Source organism: Hippopotamus amphibius, chromosome X (assembly GCF_030028045.1).
Source record: "Hippopotamus amphibius kiboko isolate mHipAmp2 chromosome X, mHipAmp2.hap2, whole genome shotgun sequence".
Classification (NCBI taxonomy): domain Eukaryota; kingdom Metazoa; phylum Chordata; class Mammalia; order Artiodactyla; family Hippopotamidae; genus Hippopotamus; species Hippopotamus amphibius.
In genome coordinates this window covers 32,002,179-32,019,932 of record NC_080203.1, presented here as the reverse complement: position 1 = coordinate 32,019,932, position 17,754 = coordinate 32,002,179, and the positions used below count along the sequence as shown (strand labels likewise).

Sequence of the window (17,754 nt, the reverse complement as noted above, 5' to 3'; positions counted from 1 at the left end):
AGGTTGGAGGGATGAGAACAGAGGTGAGGGGAGGAAGCGGGCGAGGTGGAACGTGGAAAGGGAGAAAGGGGGTGAGCAAGGCGGGGAGGGGGGCGCTGAATATTCAGGACGCAAGAAGCGGAGCGAGCGGGCTAGGCCTTGAGAGAACGCGGTGACTCTTTCGCAAATGGAAACAGAAACGTACCGGCCGAAGAGCAGACATTGAAACCGGCGCGGCCTCAGCCCCGGGCCGGCCTCCTCAACCCCGCCCCGGCCCCACGCCGGCTCGGCCCCCGGCGCGGACCGGCTTCCCGTCCAGGCCGCGGGTCCGCCCTACGCCGGGCGGAGCCTGGCCCGCCCCCCGCGCCGGAGCCCGGGAGCCCCAGGCCCGAGGCGCGCGATCGGCCGGCCGTCCGGGGCCGGGGCCGCACGATGGCGACGTGGCGGCGGGACGGCCGGCTGACGGGCAGCCAGAGGCTGCTGTGCGCGGGGCTGGCGGGGGCGCTCAGCCTCAGCCTCACCGCGCCGCTGGAGCTCGCCACCGTACTGGCCCAGGTCGGCGTCGTGCGCGGCCGCGCCCGGGGGCCGTGGGCCGTGGGGCTCCGCGTGTGGCGGGCCGAGGGGCCCCGCGCCCTGTGGAAGGGGAACGCGGTGGCCTGCCTGCGCCTCTTCCCCTGCAGCGCCGTGCAGCTGGCCGCCTACCGCAAGTAAGAGCCGGGCGCGGGCGGCGCGGGCGGGGCCCGGGGCCCGGGAGGCCGCCGCCGGGGTGCCGCCGGGGGTCCCACGGCCCGACGCCGCCCAGGTGCCCGGGATCGGGCCGGAGGTGCGCCCCAGCCCCCTTCCGGATCGCGTGGGAGCCCCTCGGGCCAGAGGGCAACCTCTCCGGCCTCCGAAGCGCAGCCCCCGCCTTTTCCTTTTCACCTTTTCTTGGGATTCCTGCCCCGCCGGGTGCAGTTTTGTGGGGACGCAGCTCTGGCCCAGAGAGGCCGACCGGGTTGGACGGGCGAGGAGGTAGAAGGAGGCCAAAGGAGATGTGGGGGGAAGGAGTGAAGCGATCTCCGGAGAGATGCCCCCTAACCTTTCCAAGCATCCACCGACTTGGAAGTTTTGCCTTGGCTGGCTTGGGAAAGAGACCCTTTTGAAGATGCGTGTGTGGAAGTGTGTCTGTATGACCAGAGCCCCCAGAAGAAAGTGCTTGGTGTAGAGGTAGAGGGCCCAATCCACTGCGACAAAAAGGCCACGGAGTTCGGTGGCTTTCCCCCCCCCCCGCCCCCAAGAAACTGGCCTTTAGGGTCCTACAGAGACTGCAGCTTCCCCGCCCCAAACTGCAAGCAGCCCCGCCCTCGCTGCTCACTGGCCTCTATCTTTGGGCTTTTAACACCTCCCACAAAACAGCTGCATTTTAGGAAAACATCTGAAGAGGTAATGCTGGATGAGTCTTAAAGCTTCCTCAAGAGCTCAGAGATATTTGCATTTTAACTGGACACAAAGCCTAGAAGAATGAAGCGATAGTATTGGAATTTCAGGTAGAAATTACAATGTTTCTATAGTTGGGGGCGTGGTCCCTGTGTTTCTCTTTCACTGGGCACAATGCCACCTCGGAAGACTGGCCTTGGCTCAGAATTAGAGCAGCACAGCCCACAGTCTTGACCACGTAGCCTTGGAGGCTAACAGTCAAGGGATTTTGCCTTTGGCTCTGGTAGGCCAGAGCTAGCAGTCTCACCTGACAGCTGACAAGCCCGATAGAATTTTCCTTATCACTCAGTCCTCAGGGCCGTTGCTCATTTCACTTATGCCTGAGAATAAAGTTGCCTTCTCTTCCTCTAGGAAGGGAGGATAGGGAGATCGTGGGGCATTTCTGTCAAGCCTCTTTTTCCTCCCCAGCCCCCTTTCCCTCAGCAACATCTGGCCTGCAGTCTGTAAACAGTGCTCTGAATTGTAATGACTCAATTTCTCCCCACTTCACTCTGTCCTCCACAAAGTATGGAACTCCTCCTTTGGAATGTGTACCGAGAGGAGGGAAGCAGAACTTCAAAGGCTGGTTTAAGTACTGTGGCTTTGAGGCTAACCATCTAGAATAGGTAGCCATCCCTTCAATCCTCCAGGAGGGGATTGGTTCCAGGACACGCCCCCGCCCCAACCCAAATCCCCAGATGCTCAAGTCTCTTATATGAAATGGAGCAGTATTTGCATGTAACCTACACAATCATCCTGCATACTTTAAATCATCTCTAGATTGCTTATAATACCTAATATGTAAGTACTATGTAAATAGTTGTAAATACAATGCAAATGCTATGTAAATAGTTGCTGATGTGCAGCAAATTCAAATTTTGTTTTTTGCAACTTTCTGGAATTGTTTTCCTGAATATTTTCAATCTGCAGTTAATTGTGGAACCCACAGATACGGAGGACTGACTGCATATCATTGGATTTTTAACAGCTCTATTGAGATAGCAACATAAAAATTGTGTCTGTTTAAGGTGTACAACTTGATGTTTTGATATACATATACATTGTGAAATGATCACCACAATCAAGCTAATTAACATATCCATCACCTCTACCTAGTTACCATTGTGTGTGTGTGTAAATCAAGCAGGATTTTTTTTTTATTGGCTGTGTTGGGTCTTCGTTGCTGCACATGGGCTTTCTCTAGTTGTGGCGAGTTGGGGGCTACTCTTTGTCGTGGTGCGTGGGCTTCTCATTGCAGTGGCCTTTCTTGTTGCAGAGCACGGGCTCTAGGTGCGTGGGCTTCAGTAGTTGCAGCACATGGGCTCAATAGTTGTGGCTCACGGGCTCTAGAGCACAGGCTCAATAGTTGTGGCGCACGGGCTTAGTTGCTCCATGGCACGTGGCATCTTCCTGGGGCAGGGCTCGAACCTGTGTCCCCTGCATTGGCAGGCGGATTCTTACCCACTGCGCCACCTAGGAAGTCCAAGCAGGATTTTTACAACACCTGCTTCCTGCCCTGTAAGGTCCACAGGGCAGGAAGTATTATGCCCACTTTACAGATGCACAGTTGGGCTCAGATTGGCCACACCACTCATCGGTGACAGAGCTGAGCTCCACCACCTGGCCCCCTGACTCCAATTCCCATGCCCTATTACTTCATGCTGCCTTTCTCTCAGTATTAAGTGCCCACTGTGTGCGTGATGCTGGGCACGATGCAAGGATGAAATGGGCATGGTCCCTGTGCCCCAGAGCTTACAGAGCAAAAGAATAAGACTAGTGTGTCCATAGCATGTGATTGCCAAGGATAAAGTGCTGTAGAAATTCACACCTCTGATGAGGGGGGAGGAGGAGAAGACGTGAAGATGTCACAGCAGAGAAAAACCATCCAAGTTTGGTCTTGGGAGAATGAATAGGAGTTTTCTGGCAAAGATGAGGAGAAATACATTGCAAGTAATGCCATGAGCAAAGGCACAGAGGTGGGAAGGCATGCAGCTTGACTGGAGCATAAGGTGTGTCTCTGGCTATAATGGGAAACACAGCCAGAAAAGCAGGTTAGAATGAGATCTTGGAGGACCAGATTAAGGAGTTTGGACTTTATTTGGAATGCAAGGGTAGCTGTGGGGGATTTTTGATGGTGGAGTACTGTGATTAAAGCAATTCAACAGGAATTATTGTTACCTGGTAGCAGCAGAGGACGGCTAAAGAGGAAGGCTGGCGGGGGGGGGGGGGGGGGGGGGGGGCGGTAACAGGACCAGTTAGGAACCTGTTGCACTAGTCCATGTTGCGGCTGAGGGCATCTGAAATAGGCTGATGACAGTGGGAATGGAGAAGAGGAGATGCATGGGAGAGGAAGAACAGATAGTTACCCAGGCTAGGTTTGCTAATAATTTTTTCCTGCAAGATTAGTTTCTTTCTGGAAATTAAAAGGAAATCTTTCAGTGATAGGCAGCAAAGTGGTTGCTTAATCATGATGCCAGCCTTCCTACGTAAAGACAGTACCTTGGGTCCATCATTATATTGATGAATCTCTACCCTCCTGACCATAAATTTGCAAAACAGTTGGGGGTAATGGTACAGCCTATGATTATGGGTTTGAACAAAGCACTAACATCCAGAATGTTCAGAGAATGGAATGGTTCAGTGACTTGTCCACAAACAATTAATGGCAGAGCTGGAGCTTGAAACCAGGTCTTCTGGCTCCTTAGTCTAGGGCTCTGCCCAACATTGTGATGCTGAAGTATCTCCTTACTTGGATTTACAATTAAAAGAATCCATTCAGCAGAGTCTACGAGGAACTAGGTCCTTGTACTAAACAAATAAAACCTAACACAGTGGATGGCTTTCAAATACAGCAAATAGTAGACCCTCACCCAACTTTATGCCACAACTGTTTGTGTAGCTGTGTAAACATCGGTATGGGTCCCTGAAACTCTGAAACTGTTCATAACGAACACCATTTCCTTATTGTGTAATCGATTCATGAGCTTGTGTTTGGCTGCTAACTTGTGTTAGGTTGAAGTGTTGGCAGTTCTAACCACATACACCCAGGGTGTGTGTAATATCTGTGTGCCTGAAAGGAAGGGGTTACTGCTGTTCACCAGCTTATCCAGTCTCACTGGAAAAAGCTTCTGCACAGTGTGTGGGAGTGGGAGGAAGAGCAGAAAGGGGAACACTGCTGCCCCAGCCAATCAGATAAGCATTTAAGATGTGGGGACCAGGATGACGTCATTGATGGACTATCAGGGTTGCCCTGCCTTGACTCTGATTTTAAGAGGAGCGATTTGTAGTCTTTGTATAGTAAGTCTCAGAAGCAGGACATTCTTTGGTTCTTTTTAATTTCGTATATTTGATAGCAAGACCCTACTTTATAAAACAAACTGATAGAAGACAGTTCCTCTTCCTAGTTCATCAAGTCCTTCAGAGAACCAAGGACCTGATCCCTCTTCTGTTGCCCCATCAGTCGTCTCTTTGGCAGGGCAGTCGAACTGTCTTAGCATCTATGCTGAATGCTAGCGCAGTGTCTGGCACAATGTAGATGTTGGGTGACTGGGTCACGAATGCATTAGCGCCCTGGGAATGGCGAGTGGGATGGGCAATAAGGAGGAGGCAATGAGAATGGTGTTTCTTTTGGCATTCAAACTCCTCCTCCTTCTAGATTGTTCCAGGTTGCTGCAGATCACCCCTCCAGCCAAGCATTTCCACTTCCTCTGTCTCCCTTCCCCCTACTAAGGTTCCCCTCCCACTTGACCGGCCAGGGGAGAGAGGAGAGAGGACCCAGAAAGTGTGCAGGCAGTGAAACCGAGGCAGATGGCCCACTGGTGAATGCCAGCTCTGTTTCCTGCATCTTTAAAAGGTTGCTGGTTGACTCAAATGACTGTTTCAGTTAAGGTAGGGTGACCAAATGAAGTCCACACTTTCCTACAGCTTGAAGGAGATGTTTTTAATCAATCAGTGTTTACTTGGGAGCAAAAGAGCAGGCCTAGAACCCCTTCAGTGTTTCACCTGAAGCCTGGCTCATCCTGTTTATCAGGCAGGGGGCCCTGGCCTGCTGCCAAACTGAAAAAGCAGGAAATACACATCTTTACTGGAGCTTTGAAAGACAAAGAACTGGGGATGCTCTCATTTTTAAAAAGATACAATACTTTCATTTTAGCCTAGCTCTAACCACTTTTCTTTTATTCAAATCCTTGTTGTCCCTCTCTCTCCCCCCACCCACCCTTTGACAGAAAATATTATTTTTCCTGGTTTCCAAGCCCTTTTTTTGTTTTGTCCTCATCAGTAAGAATGAGTAAAATTCCTTTGCTTCCTGGCCAGGAAATGTGCACCATGTAAAAGTCCCCTTCCAACAATTTCTGCCGAGGTAGACCCTCATGACAGGATGCACTGCTTCCAGAAAGAGGGATTGTAACAGAGTGGCTTCCTATTCTGCATTTAGAAAAGTCCACCCAGAGCCATTTTTTACTAAATTGTGAAACTGCAGAGAAACACAAAGAATAGCCTAGCAAACCTCATATAACTACCATGCAGAATTGACAGCATGAAAGATAATCAGTTTAAAAGATACTTCAAGTATGTTTTTTTATACAAGTAATAAAATATTACAGATAAATCTGAAGTCCCCTTCATTCTCATTCCCAGTCCCATCTACTCTCTACCTTCCTGGGGGTCTATTTGATACTGTATATATATCTATCCATGATTACTATAAGATATGGTTTTGTGGATGTGTTTCTTGGCTTAAATGTAGTCAGCCTCTGTATCTTCCGGTTCTGCATCCATGGATTCAACCAACCACAGATTAGAAATAGTTGGGGGAAAAAATTCCAGAAAGTTCCAAAAAGCAAAACTTGAATTTGCCATACTCCAGCAACTATTTACATAGCATTTACATTGTATTAGGTATTATTACAAGCAATCTAGAGATGATTTAAAGTATATGAGAGGGCAAATAGTATACCATTTCATATGAGCAACTTAAGCATCTGCAGATTTTGGTATCCATAGGGGGTCCTGAAACCTGTGGACACAGAGACGGCTGCAGATGGTTACCACACACCATAGGTCACTCTGCAACTTGCTATTTTCACTCAACTTTATGTTTTTATGATTTATCCATGTAAATGCATAGTTGTAAGCACATTCATTTTAACTATGGTATCATCGTATCACTATTCTACAATATTCTATCCATTCTCCTACTGGTGGACGTTTAGAGTGTTCAGTTTCACTTACAGACAGTGCTGTATGTGTCTTCATATGTACATGTGCAAGTTTCTCTAGGATATGCACCTAGAAATGGAATTGCTGGGGTGAAAGTAGGCATTCTTTCAATTTTACTAGATACTGCAAAGTGACCTACTAATTTACATTTCTCACAGCAGTGGGTAAATGTTCCTGTTTCCACAGTTTCTCACCATCATTTGATGTTATCAGACATTTTTAATCTTTGCCAGTCTGCTGGGTGAGAAATGGTATCGTGTTATTGTTTTTGTGATTTCTCTGACAGTTGGTGGGGTGGCATATCTTCTTTTATAATTATTAAACCAATATATTTTAAAAACAATTACTGGGGATGCTAAAAGTCATCGTTTCAAGCAATTTCATTTACGTTGCAACAGAATCAAAGGAGCGCATTCCACTTTCGTATTTACCCAGTACTTCTGTTCATTTACACCCCACAGGCAAAGCAGGGCTGACAGTTATGCAGATAAAAGGGGAAAATGCTTGAAATGAAGCGAGAAGGACTTAGGGTAGATTTAAATAAGAGGGTTAGGTATCTCCTCCTTATAGCTGTTATATAAATTATAACAGCTAATTATATATAATTAGAATTATGTGTAGTAGAGTTGGATGTGTTATTCATTAATCCTAATACGTTAGTAATTTTCTTTTTGTAAAGCATTTCCAAATGCGGGGAAATGTTGCAGTAAGTACTGTCGAGCATTCTAGCGCGATCCATAGCTGATTCCCTTGGGCTTTTCTCCCTATTGTCTCCCAGGTTTGTTGTGCTGTTCATGGATGACCTGGGCCATATCTCCCAGTGGAGCTCCATCATGGCTGGGAGTCTCGCGGGCATGGTTTCCACCATTGTGACATATCCTACAGACCTCATCAAAACCCGGTTAATTGTGCAGAACATGCTGGAACCATCTTACAGGGGGATCCTCCATGCTTTTTCTACTATTTATCAACAGGAAGGGTTCCTGGCCCTTTATCGAGGGGTTTCCCTTACTATCTTAGGTAAGATGGAACTTTTCACTTTGTCCAAGAAAAGACTGTGTTCTTTGATACATACGAATAACGTGTATACCTTTGTTGGTAACCAGTTAAATCCATTTTACTGAGTTCAAGGGATATATATGAATGTATTATATACCTTTGCTTATAACCAGTTAAATCCATTTAACTGAGTTCAAGGTTATGTGGATTCAAACCATGTAGAGTCGATTAGCTTCATTCTGTTCCATAGCCATACAGCCCACTCCTCACTCTGGTCTGTTACATCCCACGGAGGGAGTAGGACAGAGTGCAGATGGCTCGGCACAAATTAATAGGAAGACAGTCCCACACACTCCCCATCTGACTGCAGGAAGGAGTCTCTGTGTGCTCAGTATGGTATGTGCACAAGCAGGGTAGCAACTGTAGCTTCTGTGATCTTTGGAACCTTTGCCAGGGCTACACATGCACAGGTCACCAGGACCCCCAGTTGCCCATACAGTAGACTTTTGCCTTTCATCTGACCTTTGTTGCGGCATTTGATGAGGTTGATCACCCTTTATTCTGCTCACTTGGCTTCTAGGACCCCACAGTCTCCTAGATGTCTTTCCCACCTCTCTGTGGCTCTTTCTTATTGGCTCCTCTGACGATGCCAGCCCCCTACATGTCACTCTTCCCCTGGTTCCTTCCTTAACGTTCTCCTCACCCTCCATACCTTTCCTGGGTGGCCTCATCTAAGCTAGCGGCTTGAACAAGCATCATTATACACTAATGACTCCCAATCTCATCTCTATAATAAAAATGACTAGCATCTATTGCCGTTTACTATGTGCCAGGCACTGGGCTAAATGCTTTGCATACAGTTCCTCATTTAAGCCTCATTTTACAGCTGAAATAGATGCTTGGGGAAGCTGAGTGACTTGCCCAAGGTCACATAGATAGAAAGTGGAAGAATCTAGCAATATAACCCCAGAGCCCTCTCTCTTAACCACTGACTACTACCAATTCCCAATGGCAGTACAAATGCGCCTGCTATTGGACACCCTCACCTAATGCTCCCTTAGGGCACTGAAGTCAAGAGTAAACCTGATGGCCTCGTTAGTCACACACCTGATGCCCTCCTGTGTTCCCTAATGAATGAGACTGCCTTTCTTTCACCCAGTGGCCCAAGTCAGAAGAAACCTAGAATCACTTCAACTTTGACTCCTCTCACTTCAGCCACAAGTGCTGTCAGTTTCACCTCTTTTAAGGCTCAAATCTGCCCCCTTCTCCATCCCCATCTTCTCTGCCCCAGGTCACACTCTCATCATCATCTTTCCTGTAGACACTTATAAGAGGCTCCTACCTAGTCCCAGTCTTGGGTCTCTCCTGCCCTAGTCTGCCCTGTGCCCTGCTGCCAGGGTGTGATGATCTTTCTAAGTGCAAGTTGATCATTTCGCCAACCTCTTTCCACTGCCTTCCTTAAAAGCCTTCACTGAGTCCTGCGAGCTACAGAGAAAAGCCCAGATTCCTTGTGGCATACTAGATCCTTCAGACCTGGCCCTGCCAGCCCCTCCTACCTCATCACCTGCCACGTTCTACCTGCACCCCTGTTTGGCCATCCAGAAATACTTGCATTTCTTGGAAATACCACTCTTTTTGTACGTGCTGTTCCCTCTGCCTGCTCTCTCAATGTCTGATGAACTCCTACTCATTGCTTAAGACCCAGTTGAAAAGTTCTCTCTTCTGTGAAGGCCTTCTTGATTCCCCCGGCAAAATTAGTCGTTCTGATCCTTGTGTACCTAAAACACTTTGTATAGCCCGCCTATTATGGCACATCTCATCTGTCTGTCTCTCCCACTGGATGGTGAGCATCTCCAGGAATTAGTCTACTTACACCTCTTTATATTCCTGACACCTGGCATAGGGTCCATCACATAGCATAAGCTGCACAGATGTTTTCTGAATGAAGGAAAATGTAGGGTTGGTGCATCATTTTTAATGTTTATTAAATAAACATTACATTTTTCTAAAGATGACCAACCCCACTAGTGTTAGTCCCTCTTTTAAATCTCATTTTGAGGGAAGAAATTTAGTCCCTGTGTAAACTTCAGATTGCTCCCAAAGTTTCTGGAAGTTTCAAAGTGCCAACTACTGCACGACTTGCTCACCATCTTTACCTAGAAAGGTGAGGCTGCCACACGGAGCAGGGTACCCACTGGGCCCCGATATGTCCACATCATTCCCAGAGGCAAGGTCAAGTAACCTCCCTGACCACTACTACCTCACTCTTCAGTTTTCACAGAATGTTTCCTTCTCAGCTAGAGATCAGTCCCCCCTAGTCTCCAAAACTTGATTAAGTATTGCCCTCTAACTTTTTTTTTATAGGAGTGATTTCCCAACACTCTATTTCTTAAAATTTCAAACACCCAAAAAAGTTAAGAGAATTGGAAACACCCTGGGTAAACAACAAGGTCCTATTGTATAGCACAGGGAACTATATTCAATATCCTATAATAAACCATAATGGAAAGAATATGAAAAAGAATATATATATGTATAACTGAATCACTTTGCTGTACAGCAAAAACTAACACAACAGTGTAAATCAACTATACATCAATAAAATAAATTCAAAAAAAAAGAATTGGAAACACCCATATACCTGTCATATACCAGATCCTTCAATTAACATTTCGCTTTATCACATATCTATCCATCCCTCTAACCATTCATCAGTCATATATTTTTTGATGATTTCCATGTAAGTTGCAAACATCAATACACTTCACCCCTCCACCCTTCAACATGCATGTCATTAACTAGAGTTCAATATTTGTTTATGGCTCTTTTAAAAGCAAAATCGACATAGAGTGCACACACCTTTAGGGAATCATTTGATGGTTGCCTTTTAATCAGTGACACAACCCCTGTCAAAATAGAGCATGTTATCATCACCCAAAAAAGTGGAGTGATTTTTAACAAGCCCAGTGCCAGTCTTGTTCTCTTCCCTTGGATTCCCCACAGGCATTTATGTTCTCAAACCAGTGTTTCCTGAGACATCACAGCCTCTCCCTTGCCTTGTTTTTCAGGTGCTCTCCCTTTCTCTGCTGGCTCCCTTCTAGTTTACATGAACCTGGAGAAAATCTGGAATGGACCCCGAGATCGGTTCTCTCTCCTCCAGAACTTTGCCAATGTCTGCCTGGCTGCCACAGTGACCCAGACACTCTCCTTTCCCTTCGACACGGTGAAGAGAAAGATGCAGGTGAGGAGTTATGTTTGGGGGGGGGGGGTTGTGGGTATGTGGAGGGGGGATGCCTTGCAGTGTTTGTGGGTGGGTAAAGAACACGGAGCCTGAACGATGCCAGGTTTCCAAGGAGCTCGTGACTGCTCATACAAACACTCTGCAAACCCCCACTCTGTGGTATTTCTGCTGCTAACCTCAGGGCAATGGACTCAAGCCCAAGCCGCCTCTCCATTCCCATCCTCTGCTTTTTTAGGTCTTTTATGAAGCCTGCAGATGAGGCCCACTTTTCTTTCCTCTCTTCATAGCTGCCACCACCTGTTACATCAAGGTGGCCTCCACAGAGAGGACAGGGTACCCTTGCCTTCATAGCCTGTCCTGACTTCAGTGAAACAGACTGGAAAGAACCAAAATAAGCCAGGAACTATCAATAACAAGGGGCCAGTAGTCCCTAATTCGCCTGCTGTGGAAGTAACTGCATTTGAAATGGGTCAGTGTCTTAGTGGGATTGGCCCTGCATTTTCCTAATTGTTACCTAGGAAAACGCACAGTTTCTCTACGGATCACAGAGGCAAAAGCCTGATATCCGAGGTCTCAAAGAGAGGAATTGGCTTAGCCTAGAATCAGCCAGTTTTGATCAAAGAAAACTCAGAGTGGTCCAAGTAAGGTTGGGGGTTGCAGGCAGGTCCACACAGGGCACAGGGGTAGGGGGCGGTGGCTTCACATCTGCCCTGAACCCTGCTAACTCTCCACCAGCCTCCCTTCAGACTCCACATCACAGGCTTGCCTACCTCCCTGGCCTCTTCCAGCCAAATCTTGATCTATACAATCCATGTATTCCTGAAGAGCTGCTTGGATATTAATTTGGGGCCAGTTGAATCCAATTTTAAATGATCAGTCCCGGCTGAGTTTGTATTTCCCCCTGTCTCTAACTTGTGCCTCTGCCGTCTCAATGGGCCCTGGCTTCCCCACGTGGCTTTCTTGGCCACGCCAGGCCAGGGCAGTCCGGGCCTCACCTCAGCACTAAAAAGCCTGCAAGGACTTAACCTATAAGGAGCTGCCTTCAGAACAATACACAACACAATTACACCCAATTCTGCTGCTCCAGTCCATCAAACTTTTCATCTGTCTGGGCTGTGTTCCTTTCCTGTCCTTTGTCCAAACACATTTTTTAAATTGTCATGTTATTGTCGTTGTAATGTAGATGCAAGTTTAGAGCCCGCTTAATGCATGCTTATTTATAAAAACCATTATTCCTCATTTTAAGAGTAATGTACATACACTTAAAAATGGTTAGAATGGTCAATTTCATGTTATGTGTGTTTTACCACAGTTAAAAAAAAGGAATGCACATAGATGATAGAAAACTTGGGAAATACAGAAAAATGTGAAAAAAGAAAATAATTACTTATAAGCCCAACACCTGTGCACTATTAACAGTTAATAGTTTTACTTCCGTGTATGTTCATATGGGTATGTATCTGTGTGCATAAATGTAAACATATATAATACATGTATATAGAAAGTTATTTTTCACACAATTGCATTCCTACCATATATAAAAATTAATCTGTTTTTTTTCACTTATAAAATGGATATTGCCTCCAGCCATCAAGTATTAACAGCATCTTTTCTAATTATCACATAATATTCCACCATACGGCTGTGCCGTAATTTAAAAAAGAAAAAACAGATTTATTCTCTCAAAGTTCCAGAGGCTGGAAGTTGAATATCAGGTGTTGGCAGGGCCAAACCCCTTTTGAAGGCTCTTGGGGAGGATTCTGCCTTGTCTCGTCCAGCGTCTGGTAGCCCGAAGCATTTCTTGGTTTGTGACAATATAACTTCAATCTCTGCCTCCATCGTACCGTCAGTAACAATTTCTCAGTTTTTTTAATATTCAGGCTGTTTCTAATTCTTCAGTATGATACCACCACCGTGGAAACCCTTGTATTTTTTCCTATCTGTGATGACACCCTTTAGCTGTATTCCTAGAAATACAGGCTACAAGATAAAAATAATTCTATGGCTCTTAATGAAGTTTGCACCCCAGAAAGGCTGTAAGTTTATGCCTGCACCAGCAGTGAGTGGGGTGATTCATCTCCTCAACTCCCGTCAATAGCAATTACTATCACTTTCTAAATCCTTGTGAACCTAATAGCTGAAAAATGCTGTCACGTTTGCTTTAATTTGAATTTCATTGATTATAAGCAAATTGCATGTTTTTCATATATCAATTTGTCCTTTGTATTTCTTTGTGAATTTTGTGTCCATTACCTATTTTTCTAGGCTATTCAGCTTTTTTTTTTACTAATTGATAAGAAGTCTATATGTTAAAGATATTAACCCTTTGTCATGCACTGCATGCATTTTTCCCAGTTCGACATTTGGCTTCTAATACTGTTTATGTTGTTATTATACATATTTTAAAATTTTTATACAATTATATGGGTGTGTGTGTATATATATAACTACTTTTTGGTTTCTAACTTTGCTCTTCTGTGTAAAAGGCCTACCCCATCCCACAATCATATGACTATTCACTTATATAGTTCTTTAAATATTTTTGTTGTAATTTTTACACTTAACCACTTTAATTTATTTAGAGTTTACCTGGGGTATGATGTGAGGTAATCATCTGAGTTAAAAAAAAATAGGCTGCCAATTGTTTAAGCATCATTTTTGGAATAATCTCTTTTTCCCACTACTCTGTGCTGCGACTTTAACCACATCCTAGATGTTTATATATGTTCTAGGGGCTGTCTTGGGGCTGTGCATTCTGAATCGTACATTTGTCAGCCTGTCCTCGTGCCAGTGCCACACGATTTCAATCCCTATAGCTTTATAATACCTTTTAATGTCTGGCAGGGCATCTCCCTCCTCACCCCTCTTCTTTTCAACATTTTCTTGATGTTTCTTGATGCTCAGTCATTTGTTCTTCCTGATGAACTTTAGAACTACCTTGTAATTATGACTGGAATTATGTTAAACCTATATACTTGGAATCATTTATGTAAAATATTCTGTCTTTATTCAGGAATACAGTATATCTCTGCTTTAGTTTCAGTCTTCTTGCTTTACATTGAACCATATAACATTGCCAACATCCTACCTTTTTGACATACCCAAAGGGCAACTTCATATGGTCAACTCTTAGAAAGTTGATTTCTTCATAGATAATTAGGCTCTTTCTAATAAAAGATAGCTTCTTGAAAAAAAAGGCCAGGGTGAGGTTGAGTGGGAAGGAGATATGATATACTACAAGCTTTTTATTCATTTTCTTTTTAACATCCTGGCCCTGAGAATGTGTCTTCCTGTCAGGGGTGAGAATGCACTCTTGCTGGTTGGCCATCAGAAGATGGATGAAACTAAGGCTGCTTATATCACTGGCTTCCAGACTTTGAGGATCATTTTTTGAAATAGTAGAGCTAGAGGCATCTCCCCAGCACTTTCTGGCACCTCTTATAATTTAGTGATCCTTATGCACAGTTCAAGGTTTGGTGAGCTCACTTCCTCCCCACAGCAAGCCTGTTCAAACCCAGGGCTTTGAGCCTGGGGGTTGGAGTAGTCAGTGAGAAAGGGTAAGATTCTAGAACCAACTCTGGTGTGTGGGTTTTTCCCCTACACCAAGCAAGTCTCCAACGGCAGCTGGGTGTCCTACAGTTCCACTCAGCTGGGACACTCTGTGCCTGGAGACAGCATCAGATGCCACAGGTCAAGGGCTCAGTCCCACAAGACTGCCCGCCACTTCAGCTGCCGATCTCAAGTCCAGGTTGTCACCTGTGCTTCTGAAGTATAAATTAGAGGTTCCCACAGCCCCATCCTTGGATTCGATTAATTTGCTAGAGTGGCTCACAGAACTCAGGAAACCAGTTTACTCGCTAGATTACTGGCAACCAGACCCCATCCTTAGGTGCTTTCCAAAAGTCACTGCATTAACATAAACTCAGGTGTGGTTGAAAGGGGTTTGTTATGAATATCAAGGCACCTTTATTGCTCTCGTCACTTAGGAAATGTCAAGGATTATAGGAGCTCTGTGCCAAGTATGTATTTCTTGTTATAAATCACAATATCACAAAGGGTTTCAGATGAAATTCAGTGACATCTAAGTGTGGGGGTGGAGGTTTCAGTCTTCTCTGTACACTTAGCTTTCTTTTTTCCACCTGAGAGCTAGAACAATGACCTCTTATGGGGTAATCTAGCCACCACTACGTCCTACTCTAGAATATATACTTACCACAACAATCTACTATACACTAGAAGTGGATATTTGGAGGTAGATTTGATCTTTTCCCTTGTATGGAAACCTTATGCATAATGCATACACAGAGCTTCAACAAGAAGCTTTAAAATAAGTGCAAAGTCATGATGGTTGTTAAAAAAAAATCCAGAGGCAATTGCATGGTTTTCACAAAACATGATCAGCATTCAGTTATAAATGACAACAGAAATGTCATCCAAAGATACAAGAAGTGAAATCTTAGGGTTGCAGTCAAAGTGTTATTTTACAGGAGTTAATAAAGGATAATACCTTGTCCAGCCTACTTAAAAAAATTTAACCCCCCGCAGACAGAACCACAGGCTGCTTTTAAATGCAAACATGCATGGCTTTCTCTGGCCATTAGATGTCGCTGCAGTAACAGCGTATCCGAGCACTACCTGAGGGTATGGGAGCCTTGCAGCTGGTGATCACTGACTAGTTAACAACCCCCTAATCCCTGCTCAAAATACGTCTTCAGATCGGAGGGTAAGGATCCTAGAAACAACAGGCTAACCCTAAATTCTGTTGTGGTGGTTGTTTGTTCCTGTAAAGCACTCAATCCAACTTCTCCAAGAAGAGAGAGCTTTAATAACAGTCTGCTCCCCACCCGCTGTAGGAGCAGGCAGGATTTGCCAGCAGAATTTATAAGGAGAGAGCTTTGCAGGGCAGCTGGCTGCTCTGACCTGAACACACTTAATGGTAACATTTGCATTCCATCAGCTTTCCTCCTTACACTGTCCATCAGGAAGCAAAGCAATGTCAGGTGTCAGAGAACCAGCTGGACAGGGAATTTCCTCAACCTCCACACTGGCCACTTTATCTGAATGTCTCCTAATGTATGCTTTATCCAGACACACACACAATCTGTCCGTTTAATGCCACATCAGGTCGGGACTCTCCTGAACACTAGTGACAGTAATCAGATGTCTTGTTTAACCAGCTGAGCCCTGCCTTCACCGTGCTTACACTCATTTTATTCCTTTTTCTTTTTCTTACCATGGTTCCTGGCTGGCATGCTAGAGACTGAAGAGGTAAATAAATTACGCATGTGCATGTTTTGTTGGGATGGTTTCTGGTGGGAAGGGGGTGAGTCAGCCCTGTGCACAAATAGGATGAGGTGCCCCCCACCTGGTGCGCTTTCATGGCCCCCAAGGCCACCCTGCCTGAAATGCCCTTGGCCACACTTCAGCACATTTCAGCTCAAGCTCTTCCAGGTACACCTGGCCTTTTCACCTTTGTCACTCCCACACCTGGCCCAGAGCTTGGGACCAAAGAGGCTGGCAGCACTTAGTGTACTGAGAGAACAAGTAGAAGGGTAAAATGTGGATGGAGATTAATTTGTCTGATTAATCTGTGGACCCTCCATAACGACCAGGGAGTCCTGAGCAAATGGTTCTCTGGGGGAAAAAAAGAGGTAGCTAGGCTGCCCGGAAAATCCAGGAAACAGCTGAGAAGGTGGAGCTTTGGAACCTGCTGGGCCTTCTGAGAGGACCAGGAGGGAGGCAGCAGGCACAAGCTCGGTCCCCCACAATTCTGCCTGACCCCCCTCCCCGCAGCCCATATTAGGTGTCTCCATTTCATCAAACATAAAACCAAGTGTTAGCCCGTTGCTTTCTACACAGGGGACTTTGACCCCATCAGGGCTCACAAGGCAAGCAGGATTAGGCCAGGTCAGCATTTGAACTGAAAGCACATAAGATGAAGGACAAAGGTAGTATCCAAGTGGCGCAGCTGACTGAGCAGAATACGCACAGTCGCTGAGTGAAGAGAGGACCTAGCTGTTTAAAGAGAGATGCTGAACCTGCCCGAGCTGCTGAAACGGCATGTAGCTTCAAACATTCCCTCCAGGGTGCCCCGCCCCTCACATGGTTCCTCGTGGGCAAATCCACATCCTCAGCCCTGAGCCACATTTCCCAAGCCCTGGTCCCACACAGCCATTTGGCTGTCACCTCTCCAGGGTCACCTCTAAGTATATATCAGACTGACTTCTCCCTCCCCAGAAACTATCTTCCCAAGGTTCTCCATTTCAGTGCCATCATTCCCCTAGCCACCCAGGCTGCAGACTCAGAACTTACCTTTGACACTTCCTCTTCCCCCTCCCCCAGTCAACCTTGAACCCAGTTGGGTCTTCATTCCTAATGCTCCCACATTGGTCTTTCTTTTTGTCACTGCCCCTGCCCTAATCTAGGACCTTATCAGCTCATACCTAGGCTACTGCGGTAATCCTCTAATTGGTCTCAGGATTAATTCTAAAAATGATCATAAGCATCGGGCACGAGTGTACCAGGCACTGTGCTAAGTGCTTTATGCTCATCTCATTTAATCCTGGCAACAAACCTGCCAGGCGGGCACTGTTCTTATCAAGCCCATTTTACAGAGGAGGAAAGCAAGGCACTGAGGTTCCGTAGCCTGCCCAAGCTCACACACACAGTAACTGAGTAACTTGAGACGTAGCTTATCACCAGGGTCAATATTCATTTCAGTCCCCTCCAGCCCAGCCCGTGGGCTTCTGCCAGGCGAATTTTCTTAAGGTCTCCCTGCGATGTGTCCTTTATTGCTCTGAGAGAGTAAAGGCTGAGCCCCTTGGCCTGGCAGGCTGCCCTTACCAACTTTGCCACAGAGG

At 45.9% G+C, this 17,754-nt stretch overlaps 2 protein-coding genes across 4 annotated transcripts in view; one reads left to right on the top strand and one right to left on the bottom strand.

Moving 5' to 3' along the window:
• Positions 1–281, bottom strand: part of LOC130842669 (A-kinase anchor protein 17B-like) — a 128,019-nt gene extending 127,738 nt beyond the window's left edge. Inside the window, exon 1 of one of the 2 annotated variants that reach the window (XM_057719351.1) lies at positions 185–281. The gene's annotated coding sequence lies outside the window, so the exon portion shown is untranslated. The remainder of the gene's footprint in view (positions 1–184) is intronic. The other variant, XM_057719350.1, reaches the window with a different exon arrangement.
• A 44-nt stretch (positions 282–325) lies between these two features.
• SLC25A43 (solute carrier family 25 member 43) overlaps positions 326–17,754 on the top strand; it is a 37,403-nt gene continuing 19,974 nt past the window's right edge. The window contains exons 1-3 of one of the 2 annotated variants that reach the window (XM_057718811.1): positions 326–686; positions 7,433–7,674; positions 10,722–10,894. In XM_057718811.1, the coding sequence (XP_057574794.1) occupies positions 412–686; positions 7,433–7,674; positions 10,722–10,894 (690 nt within the window). In that variant the 5' untranslated portion in view covers positions 326–411. The remainder of the gene's footprint in view (positions 687–7,432; positions 7,675–10,721; positions 10,895–17,754) is intronic. The other variant, XM_057718810.1, reaches the window with a different exon arrangement.